The sequence below is a fragment of the Plectropomus leopardus genome, chromosome 20 (genome assembly GCF_026936395.1).
Source record: "Plectropomus leopardus strain MGB_pleo_1.0 chromosome 20, ASM2693639v1, whole genome shotgun sequence".
Classification (NCBI taxonomy): Eukaryota; Metazoa; Chordata; class Actinopteri; order Perciformes; family Serranidae; genus Plectropomus; species Plectropomus leopardus.
The window spans coordinates 12593604-12605909 of record NC_142195.1 but is presented as its reverse complement, the minus strand read 5'-3'; the positions used below and the strand labels follow the sequence as shown (position 1 = coordinate 12605909).

The window sequence follows — 12306 nt, the reverse complement described above, 5'->3', positions numbered from 1 at the left end:
ATTTGGTTAATTTTTCACTCATCTACGATGAAAGGCATATTTTAAAAGTTTGATGTCAAATTTTATGAATGTTAATTGGAGCATTCAAATGAAAATCGATTTGAATTGGATGATTATTTTAACCCAACTCTATGGTAACACCCCCCCCCAAAAAAAAAATTTAAGAAGTAAGAATTTTGTTATATAAAGGAAAAAAAAGCAGCTAGGGAGGAGAGATGGTGTAATGTATAGTAACAAATTCTCTGCACTTTATACGTCAGTCAAGTGTAGCACAGTGGTAAACTGACTGATGAGGCAATATCTGTGCATGTTAAAAAAAAAAAAAGGCAGCGAGCGCATGCGGGGAAAAAAAAACAACTTGTTAATCTGTTTCCAAGATAAAAATGGGAATGTTATTTTAAGCATGAGAGGTCAAAATGTACAAACAAACAAGCAGGTGCCTCATGTGAGACACTAACTTTCAATATGTTTTCTCTTTGCTCTCACAGCCAGTGAGAAAATCTTGGATTCAATTTCAGTTACTTAAGACCTGAGATCTTTCCGTATACATTTGTTTGCAACAATTCTATTGTTCTTTAGTTCAGATTACATTATTGGAGTAGTTGTTGGGGTTGTTATCCTGTTATTTTGCTCACCAGCACAGATGTTAACAGCTCCCTGAAAGCTTCCGGACAACACACATTAAAAGAACAGACTGAAGTGTTGGTGGGTGGCTGCCTCAATCTAATACGGTCTGCACACCACACGCTCCTATATAAATTTCAGCGGGGACGAAAAACATAACATGAAAGGAATAAAAGAATAAATAAAAAAATGACTATGCCCATTCGTTGGCCTAATAAATAAGGGTGCATCTGTGTATTTTAGTGGGGCTTAATCTATTCTAACATCCCGGAGCACCATAATTCACAATTTTAATAGGAGTGAGAAAATAATAATAAGGTGGAATATTGATGAAAGAAATGCAATTCTGATCATAAAAATTCACTGTCTGTGTAATTTAATTTGCTCATTCTGTTCCACTGAATCAACGACACTGCGTGTTTTTTATGATGTCAGGGTACAACATTTCATTTCACAAGCAGAACTCTGCCACTAATACATCCATCAGGGGAAGCTATCGAGATGGCCCGATGTGTTATGGTGTTGAATACCGAAAACAGCAAGAATACAGGTGACACCAAAATGTCAACCTGTGTTTTGGACTCCCGTGTCAAGATCTTAACACAGGTAGAATAATATATTAGCGTTTTACATCTCCATCAGCTTTCAGTGTGTGCTACAGTGGTTTAATGACATACCCAGCATGGGTTTTGCAATGCCAGCTTGCAGTGAAAAAGCAGTATTTCCTGGTAGATTATATTATGTCCACAAGAAACATGTCACTTTTGTATTTCATAATGGTATTAATTTCTATTTAATGTTAGTTTTTCATTGCGAACAGGATTTATTGTGGATACAACTACACTAGAGCTTCAGTTTCACATTGTGGTCAACAGCATGGGCGAACATGCTTGCATTCATAATATTACAGCCCTTTTTCTCCTCGTCCCTCCACAGCATGCAGCCATGCACTGGAAGGGCGAAGCAGCAAATTTGCTAGCTGGCTGACTGGGAGGACAGAGAGGCCTTTCTCACCAGTCAACGGCTGTCCTTAATGAGAATAGAAAGTGATTTACTAGCTTAATGCTCCAGCCCTCAGCCTGCCTGCCCGCCTTTGCTTTGCGCAGCCAGTTTGCTCGGCACTCTTCATACAGAGAAAGAAACAGAGACCGGCGAAAGAGGGGGAGGAAAAAAAGACGATAGCAAGCCAGAGTCTAAAAACTGTAGTAATGAGACATGGATTTTCTCAGTACTCACATCAACGACCTCCACCATGCATCTTTGTATATGCCCTGTAACAGTTTTGCTATCATACCGAGCCAATACGGTTGCCCTGAACTGATTGGGAACTGGAAAGCATGCAGCATTGTGCAATTATGGTCCACCCTGTGTGGCTTATTGCATTTGACAACATTACAGTGTGCCCCACACACACACACACACACACTACACTTCACACAGCCATAAAAACTTGGCTCACACACCAAAGGGGGGGGATATAGAACATCCATCTTTCTCATGACTCTGTGACATAAGTGAAAAATATGGACAAAGCAAGGTAAGCAAGATCCTTTCATGCATAGTCTGCTCCTTTTACAAAGCAAATATCTGTTTTTGGGTAGTGGACGGCGAAAATATTTTCGCACTATTATGTCCTATATGATTATCAAAGTAGTGATGCTAATCCAAAGACCCTTTTTTAAAGTCAATGGCCTTAACAGAGAACTTCAGATGACCAGTGCTTTTAATTCACTTTTGCCTGCAAGGTTTCCACTCATTTTCCCGGACTAAATTTCAAAACTTTTCCATGACTTTTCAAGGATCCATAATAACATTTTTTTTTTCAACAAACATATCAGATTCAAACAATTCAAACATTATTTCAGCTCGCTGGCATACATGAAGGGAGAGCCAGAAGGGGCCAAAATGGAGAAACATACGTGATGATAAACGAAACGTCACACACGGACACATTAAAACTAGAGAATTACAGCCATGGATAATAAATTTGCTGATATGTTATTTGCAGAGGATTATCTTAACAGTTTCATTACACAACAAAATTTCCTGACTTTTCCAGAACATTCAATAATTTTTTACTAATCCCATGACTTTTCCAGGCCTGTAAAACATGCCTGCATGACTTTTCTAGATTTTTCACGACCGTGGCAACCCTGTACCTGTGACTAAATCACAAAAAGGGGACATGTGGGTTCCCTTAAAACCTATCATAGCCATATGTCACAGTGATGCTGGTATTTTATTATACCACCAGCAATGCGTGTGTGCTCCGAATTATGTGCTCAAGTGAGAATAAAATACCAATTTCATGCATATTTGCAGGGCCAAATTGCATTCCTTGATTGGGGCACCATACTTAGGGTATGCATGAAATTCAAAGTCATAATCATGTTCAACCACAAAATAGGAGAGACAGACAGAAAGGAGGAGGGAGAGGAGGGAAACAGAGTCACTTAAACATGAGTTAGTTTGTATCCCATGTGGAAGCAGCAGTATTTTAAGTAACACAGGGGAGAGGAGGATGTCCTGTGCACATCATCTCTTCATTTAGATTTTTAGTTGCACACCAATCCGGATAAACAACATTAGTTACCATGGAATCAAAACAAGATCATGGAAACAGGACAGGTGATTAAAACGCCAGGGAGTGCGTGCATGAGCGCATAATTTGGGAATATAGCCCAGCATGAGCACAGCCTAGCAGTGTGTGCATGGTCCCTATGCGCACAAACGTGCAGCCTGGTTGACTGCTTCTCATGGTGGTAGAGGGGGAAACACAGCAGTTCTTACCGAGTGTGAAGTAAGGGAGAGCTGTGTTGTCAAGATCATCCATTACGGAAATTCGCCCAGGTAGGTCTGTTCTAACGAACAACAGGAGTCGGGATTCCCCCCCTCCTCCTGCTGCTCCTCCTCCTCCTCCTCCAACACCAGTTCCTCCTCCAGGTCCTCCTCCACCAGCACCACCTGCTCCAGAGGCACCCCCTCCTCCGACCACGTTCCCCGAGGCTCCGCCGGTGAAGCTGAACTCGTTCTCCCGGAGTACGGGCAGGGTAGACACGGTCACGGTTTTCACCTCACATGGCGCCTCCGCGTCGCTCTCTTTCTCCCTCTCTTCGTCGGCCGATGTCGCCCCTCTGTTTGCCCGGACTGTCAAGGTCCCCGTTATGAAGAAGAGCCCCGCGAGAAGGACGCGGAGGTGCAGAGGTAATCTCCTCGCCATCCCGCTCCTTGTGTGTGGTTCTCTCGCTTTGAGTGGGGCTCATAAGCTGCCCGTTCACTTATAGTACAGTCGCTGCAAAGGAGTCGCGTCCGTCCAGGAGGCGGCAGCACAGGTGTAGTGAGAATGACATCTTTCGGCTCCTCACACATATCCATCTGCGTTCACACTGAGGGACAACAAATCACTTAAAGGCGGAGAGGCACGTGTCCATTTCAGGACGGACATGAGGTGGAGTCAGCATGTCGCGTGGCCTTACTTATGACGAAAAAATAAAAATTGAAAAAGTTATTTCTTGCAAAAGTGAAAGTAGAGAGTTCGTATTTCTTCAATGACATACTTGGCGCATTCATTTTTTTTTTATTTGTTTGTGTTTTGTTAAAAGAAAATAAACCCAAAAAAAGTATATAAACACTTGCAAACACTTGTTTCTTCCAGAAACACGGAGGGCAATGAACAACTTAAGAAAACATGACCCAAAAACTAACAAGAAACCAAAGAGAAGAAGAACAAGAACAAGAAAAAAAGCACTAAAAATTACCTGAAAGTTAGCACAAAAAAATGGAAAGTAAAAACAAAAACAACCAAGGAAATGACTTGGGGATAAAACGTGCTAAAATCAGTCATTCTGCATCATAATTTTAAATATATGAATAAGATAATTATAAATATAATTTTTTTTATAGTCAAATTTGTGTCTAAAAGTTACCTTTTTTTATTTTTATTTAAGCCAGCTTGAGTCAAGTGCAATGGACAGCCTAAGGCACTGCCTATAATTTGTCAATAAGCACAATAATTAATATGTGGCCTCAGGTCTCCGACTTACCATAAAAGCAGACTCGACAGCGAGTGCTTAGTAAAGGGTTTTCAGTCATTCATACAGCTGCTGTCAACTTATTCACACGTGGAACAAATTATTCCAGCTCTTGCAAACATAAAAGTTCCTTTCTAGTCTACTACCTCAACAAAATGTGCAGTTTCACTTAAAAGATCACATTCACTGTATTCATCCCTCCTAAAAAATGTCACAGGTGACTGCATCAGAAATGAAAGTGAGAAATTTTCATAGCAAAATCACAAGGTGTTTTATGAAGAAATACAATGGTTACAGTATACACACAGTTGCATTAATTCTGAATTTAATATAAATAAGTCGCACATCATAGATATACAAAAAAAAGTACAAAGTAAAGGCTGTCTACACGGAGTATTTTTCACTTAAACTTATGTAAGGAGGCAGGCTGTTCTAAAGTTTCAGCATTACATAAACCTTGGTCCAAGACCTCAAAGTTAACATTGACCATGGTCACCACTTGAACATTATTGGCTCACAGCTAACCTTTTGATATTATTGGATTCTAAGTCTAATGGCCTGTAGGAAGTTGAATGGGTCTAAGAGACCCACACGAGGTTAAAGTCCAAGGCTTCAAATGCAGAGCAGTTTTATTTTATTTTCATTTTTCATGTATTTCTTTAGATACTCTTAATTAAAAATGAAAAGGCATATGCACATATTCAGGTTGGGTAACCCATTTTTTTATTTTGATTTATTCTGGATCACCCAGAGTTCTAAATAAATCAAACTATTTTTTTAGCCTTTTTCTTCCTGTCATTAATTAACCTGGCCTCTGGAGGGCAAGAGAGACTATTTGCACCCTTGTGCTCTGTCCACAGTGCTGAAATGTTTAAACTTACAGTTTCCCAACGCTTTACACTACACAATGTTTAGTACTGTAAAAAAGCAAAATATCTCAGCCAAATATTCAATGCTTTGGTGGTTTTCAACATCTTCCTGAAGGTCCCTTGTCACTATGTACAACTTATTTTGTTTTATTTTTCCCCAGCCACATCATGTCCCTTGAGTGTTGCGTAATGGGACATGAGTGTCCATCAACACAAACACACACACACGCAAATTGTGTATGCATACTGACATCTTGAGTTTACTTATTATTTGTCACTTCTCCAGTGTGAACATACTGCTCACTCCAAGCTTGCTTAGACTTAATATGGAAAAGGGACACACTGCCAGCCGGTCTCTCTGTCTCTCTCCATGGTGCTGAAATATTCAAACACTCTCTCTGTGTGTTTTTCTCTGTGGTTCCGAAGCATTCACTCGCAGGGTCTGTCCCAGTACCCACACTTGCAGCCTTGAGCACTTAGGTGCACATGCACATGCCACCTGGCAAGTAGGCACATGGATTCTTTGTGAGAAAGATTAAAGATGCCTACGTATAACCATGTTAGCCATGCAGCTTTCATGCATGCCATTGATAATGATACTCTGCATTTACCTGAGTCAGTTTTGCTGCTGAGCAGTCAACTGAACACACCTGCTCTCTGTAAATAACTGACCACAGCTTAAATTACAATTACCAGATCATAGCTTTGACTACAGTGACTAGATAGGACTGCATAATTACTCACACTTTTCAGGGTAAGGAAGCTAATATCTGCCGAAAAGGTCATTGTCACAAGCCTGTTTTTAGGAATACAGTTCCTTAAAGAGAAACTTACCCCCAAAGTTTTGGCTTGAGATGGTGACACTGGGGTGTTAGTGATGAAAGCTGCCACCATATATGCAACAACCAGATCAGCCAATAGCAAAATTCAATTGTAACAGCAATGTTTTAACTCTTAGAGGGCAGTTGCTATGCACATATATAACACACTATGTAGGAATCAAATACTTTGCACTGAAATGTTAAGATTTGGACCTAAATCCATCAACAGCACTTAAAAATCAATATACATTGGGGTTTTTTTTGGCTGGAGTGGTTTGGGGTGGTCAAGGGTCAAGTTTCCAAATCCGGCTAAATTTCTGTACTGGTCGTTTAGTAGTCCAGTGGTCAGTGAGTCACATTTATTCTCCTAGGCATGAGTGAAAAGGGCAGCAGCGAATACACTCAACCTACACTTGATGCACTTACCCTGGTACTGGTGTGAAGCAGCAGTCAGAGCTATTGGATTCAAAGTGTATCCCATAATTCATCATGGTCTGCTGCACCATTGTTGGAGGTAATGCATCCATTAACTGGTTCTCCACCTGAAATGGACATAAATAAGGATATAAAGGTTCTTGAAATGTTGCATTGGTGTCAGTACAATCAATGATCCAATGGCCTATAGCAGGGACTCCCACAGCAGTTAGTATTTGATGCGAAACTCAAAAAAAAGGAAAAAAAAAAGATGCTTATACTGCCTTGCAATGCTCTCTGTTCTGGGAAGGCAAGAGCAATTACACAGCTATTTGTGTACTAACATTATGAATTATGAAATTTTGGCAGAACTTGTTGCCTTGTTGCTGCTCCTACTTATTTGTATTTTTGCAGAAATAAAAAAGCATCTGAGCTCAAACAACTGAGCCAAAACTTGGCTCAGCAATAGGGAGACCTCATTAACTAAGTGAGTCCGAGTGTGTCTTTTAAACCCACCACACAATTGCAATCACCAAAAATATGTTGCAAAAGTCAACACTTAAATTGCAAATACTGAACCAAAGGTGTGAGTGTCAAAACAGCTTGTCTCTGTGTACCTCTCTTTGTGGTTTTGAGACATTTCAACCTGAGATGTTTTTTTGTAGGAAGTCCTGGTTTTCTACTCAGGACAGTATATTTACTTTGGGCCTTTTTATTTAAGAGTTGCTTGTATTGCAGTTTATTTTAAGGGACAATATGCAGTGGCTTTTTCATTTTATATTTAGTCATGTCGAGGCAAATCTAAAAATAAATGCACAACAGTGAACATTTCAACCCTATTATCTGGGCAGTGCATCCCATAATCTGTACGCTTCGATGTTGACACAGAGCACTTTCCCCCCAGTTGACAGCTGACCCTGTGCTACCGTCATAAGTCACCAACTTTGCTTACGACACTTGAGTGGCAAGGACGTGCTACCTCTGTCTGTTCCGTTGTCTTCCCATCTACTCCTTGCATCTCTTCCCTGCATTTTTAAATGGGGGGAACTGAGACACGAGGAAAGAAGATGAAAGTAGCAAAGACAAATGAGAAGAGCCCCGTGTGTATTTGCTCACATACTCAGTCTCTCCTCATTGTGCTGAAACATTCAAACCCAGCCTTTGTCTGTTTCTCTGTTTAAATCAACCTCAATTCAAAAGAAGCACATGTCATATTGAGTGCGAATCAAATACTGGGTTTTCGGCTTTCATTTTTTAAAAATTCCATCATTTAGAATATCACATAGGCAAGGCCTAATCTTTTTCTTTCTCTTTTTCTTGCAACAAACTTATGCTATCATTACTAATACAAATCAGAGGTGGTCGTAGAAGTCACAAGTAAGTCTCAAGTCTCACTCAAGTCAAGACAGGCAAGTCCAAGTCCTTTGGTTTGAGTTTCAAGTCCCTAACAAGTCATAATGGGCACTTCCCCGCATGATATGCCGTTTTACCGACAGAGTTATAATGTTGGCTTAGCATTAGCTCACAAACTTTGTTAATATTGGGCTTGATGTCGTACAAAGTTGTAAGTTGTTGCCTCTCCATCTCCATCCTGACCTATACATTTCGCATGCTGCAAACTTTTTTTTTTTTTGTGTGTGTGTTTTTTTTGTTTTTTTTTAATCCATGTGGTTCAAAGAATGCGGAGGTCAAAGAATGCATCAAAATTCAATGACTAATGATTTCCATTTCCAACTTAGTATGGCAACTTCATTGCCTACTTAAATAACAGACACTAATCACTAAATTGAATGGATTACCCATTAAATAATGCCAGAGGGGGCATTTACATATGTATTTTGCAGGTATGTACACTCAGTCATACAGACCACTTTCTATTCTTAAACGGGTTAATTTAATGTTATCAGTTTCATCAACTTGTGTTTACAGTCTTTGCTTTATAATGGGTAGGCCAAAAGCAAGCCTATTTATCTTGCCACTGACAACTTAAGTATGCATGGAGTTAAAAGCTAATTGGAATCCTTAAATCACTGTTTAAGTTCTGTGGCTCCAGTGTTTAATCCATACTTTGAAGAGCTAACATCAAAGTGAACCCATCGAAGTCACTGCCACATCCACCACCCCTACGGTAATTTGCATTTGGGCAACTTTCTCCCTTTCCCTTCTGTATTAATTTGACATTTTAGTCAGTCTGTCATAATGATTTCCTGATAGAATAGTTGGCTACAAAGATTAGCCTAAAGGGCAAATCTGACAAGCTTTGCTGTCCTCCTCGTGAAAGTGCTGACATTGTGGATAGATCTGGTGTGGGCCCACGGAGCATATGCCGTAGTTTTGCAGACATGACCTCTTTTGCTGATAGATTTCATTGAACACTGTCTGTCTTTAATGGGTAAACAGTAACAAGACATCAGATAGGATTGATTGATGTCGGTGTGTTCAGCGAGGTGGCGGAGAGCTGCAAGTAGCAACTTAAACAAGGCCATGGAATGGAAAACTGCATTGTTATTAGCTGATGGAGAGCTGTGGTTGGTTATATGAGATTTATTGCTCAGGAAATTGCTTCGACCTGAATGCTGTGGCAGCCTCTGACTCTCTCAAAATTGAATTTAATAGACAACAAGCTAACGTCCACTGCACCTAGACAGAGATGGTTAAACAGATTTCGGTGGCATAATGAGCAAAGGACATGACCTTTTCCTTCCTTCCCTTCCTTCAGCGAGACTGGTAGAGTGGTGTTTAATGTCAGCAAATGATTGAAAAGTCTGCCTTCTGTTCTTTCTTTCGACTTAGGTGTTAATGCTAGACTTGGGAGTATTGCTGTCTACCAAGCCCTTGAATAAAGGTTCAGGCTTGCCTGAAATCAGACAGAATTGTCAACTTGTTGCACTCTGTTTCCATCCTCAGTCTGACACTGTGTCTACTCTTTTCATAGGGAAGGGGAATTCGAATACCCGAACCAATCACTGGAGATCAACACATTCGCCTGAATCCAACATCATTTTAAGTCCACACTGATGCATAGCCATGCCAACATACTGGTTTTGCCGAATTGTAAAAGCAGCTTCCTTCAAGAAGAGCCTAAATGATATAATCGTGGTTGATGAGGGTAGACCTGTAAGGAAAAACCACACCTTTCCAAGGTCAAAACATCTCTGAGTCCTGTCATGGTCATATGGTCCGAGGAGGTGAAGAGTATCCTCCTGATTGAACTGACGGTCCTATGGGAGAACAGTTGCAAAGAGGCTAAAGCTACCAAGTACCAAGAAATGGCTCATCAATGCAAGGACAAAGTGTGGCAGGCCTGGCTATTGCCATTTGAGGTTTGCTAGGCAGTGACTGGCAATTAATGCTGACCCGCCAACTGGAGGACCTTGTGCTTCACCTAAAAATGTCCAAAGAGGATGCCACCTGACAAAATCTTCTCCTTGTCATAAGAAAGTAACTAAGGGGTGTTAGCATCTAGCTGTTTCTTGTAAATCAAATATTGTTCAGTAAGCTCTAAATCTTTAAGTGGACCTGTGCAAAGGTCAGCCACAGAAGACTGTGGATACACACATCAGTCTGTATACGCGTGTACATGAGTGAATGCGAGGCCCTAGCAGCTTAATGATCTGTTTATTTTTTGCAAGCGACGCCCACCAGAGTTTGATATCTACCATAGATACAGGTTAGAAGGCTGCAATGAGATTAAGATCCCATGGGTGCCGCAGGAATAGCACAAATGCTGTGAGTGTGTGATATATTTATTCTGATGTGGGCAGTCAGCATGAGCTTTGTGGACTGAGTGTGTCATGAAATTTCATATATGAATATTAGAAGTTAGTATGACTAGATTCAACCTTTAATTTCTCATTTGTTACAAAGCTGAAAAAGTCAGTTAGCTGAGGATGGTAGGAATAAAAGGACACAATGCACAATGTCATCTCCAGGGATCAGAAAAATAAGGGGGATATATCTGTACATAAATGCAGGGCAATCTATTTAATTGTTGTTTAAACATTTCATTCAAAACCTTGAATGTTAACATTGACTTGAAAGTTTCAAAAGGCAGCTTCCTTCATAATCTCCTTTAACAAAGGATACACTGGACCATTCTTTACCAAATGAAAGGAGGTAATCTGTCCCACAGTTCTTTGCGACGGCAACATTTAAAGTGACACGCCCCATTGGCTGTCCTTTGAAGAATCAACTATTTTATCGTCATTATTATTATTATTAACAAATCTACAACCTCACATCAATATAACAGGCGTTTACTGAGCTGTGTGCTCGTTCTTTTCGACCGTATCCCTGGCTTCAAAATGTCTGTCCATTAACCACCGTGTGACATCACATTGACAACATCCAATTATTTCATACAACCTATCGCCATGACATTTGGATGGCAAAAAAAAGTACTTTGTTATGAAATCATGAAATTCATGAAGTCATTCAACTAACTTGTTCTTGTAGCTTCTTCATGAGTTGGTTTGTGTAGCAAAGATCCTGAGAGCTGTGTGCTGTACTGGCAGTGTTTTCCTGTGCTATCTTTGCTAATTGATTAGTTTAAGTTATCTGGAGACTGCCCCAGTTCTGCAGGTGTAAACAAAGAGCTCCTCAATTAGAATCTGGGTTACACCTGGAGGACAAACACACACCCACAAAACACACATAAGCACATAGCAAACAACATCTAGCAAATTGGTTTAGAGGGTGCTGAGCACACATTCCAACAAATGTGTACAGCAGGGTACTGATAAGTCCTTTTGGTTGAAAGTACAGAGACTTCAAATCTGTTCCCCCAATTTGTCGAGTGATGTAACACATGTGGGGGTTGGACCTTGACAAATTTCATGGTTCTTCAAAATGGCTTCCATCAGCACTGGTACATTTTATGAACTCAAGAAAGATAAGTGTGTTGGGATGTAATTCTGAGTGTTTCACTTTAATCTGTGGATTCCTTTCACTGAGTGAGCCTCTCAGAGTTAGGTTAGTGAGGTTTTTATAGCAGCATCAGCATTTTGTTCACGGAAACACATGTGGTTTTGTACTTGTCCTCCATAGAGGACATGAAAAATGTACTGTTTATTATACTGTAACATAGGAGACAGCTCCTTCACTGAAGCAGAAAAAAAACTAACACAGAATCAGTAGGGAGACTAAAGCATGAATTGACTTATGAGATGATGAGGACCCATAAATTCCTTGGAATAAAGTTCTGCCACAAGAAAAAGTAAAGTCAAAAAACCTTTAAGTTGAGAAATTGAGATAGAAATTTTTTGTTCAAATCTCTTTGATTAGCTTCTTGGTCCAAAACTAAACGACAAAAGCACAGCGTGATCTGAGCAATAGTAACACATTAAATATATCAAATATAATTTTGCAATGATTTTGGTCAGTGTATTAATTCAATGTTTCCTCGACCAAGTCCTCAACAAACGACAACTAATAAACTCCTACTTATCATTTATCTTTTATGTTGTATCATTCTCTTGGTTGATGTTTTCAAATGTGTTTATGTAAAGCACTGGTAAGGTCAACTTAAAGCGCATGGAGCAGTTAAAT

General features: G+C 40.0%; 1 protein-coding gene and 1 long non-coding RNA gene across 2 annotated transcripts in view; both read right to left on the bottom strand.

Annotated features, from left to right (window-relative positions):
• astn2 (astrotactin 2) overlaps positions 1 to 4048 on the bottom strand; it is a 360618-nt gene extending 356570 nt beyond the window's left edge. The window contains exon 1 of the mRNA XM_042509044.2: positions 3415 to 4048. Within this exon, the coding sequence (XP_042364978.1) occupies positions 3415 to 3844 (430 nt within the window). The 5' untranslated portion in view covers positions 3845 to 4048. The remainder of the gene's footprint in view (positions 1 to 3414) is intronic.
• A 2622-nt stretch (positions 4049 to 6670) lies between these two features.
• LOC148186187 (uncharacterized) overlaps positions 6671 to 12306 on the bottom strand; it is a 181950-nt gene continuing 176314 nt past the window's right edge. The window contains exon 3 of the long non-coding RNA XR_015775164.1: positions 6671 to 6887. This is a non-coding gene — a long non-coding RNA (uncharacterized LOC148186187). The remainder of the gene's footprint in view (positions 6888 to 12306) is intronic.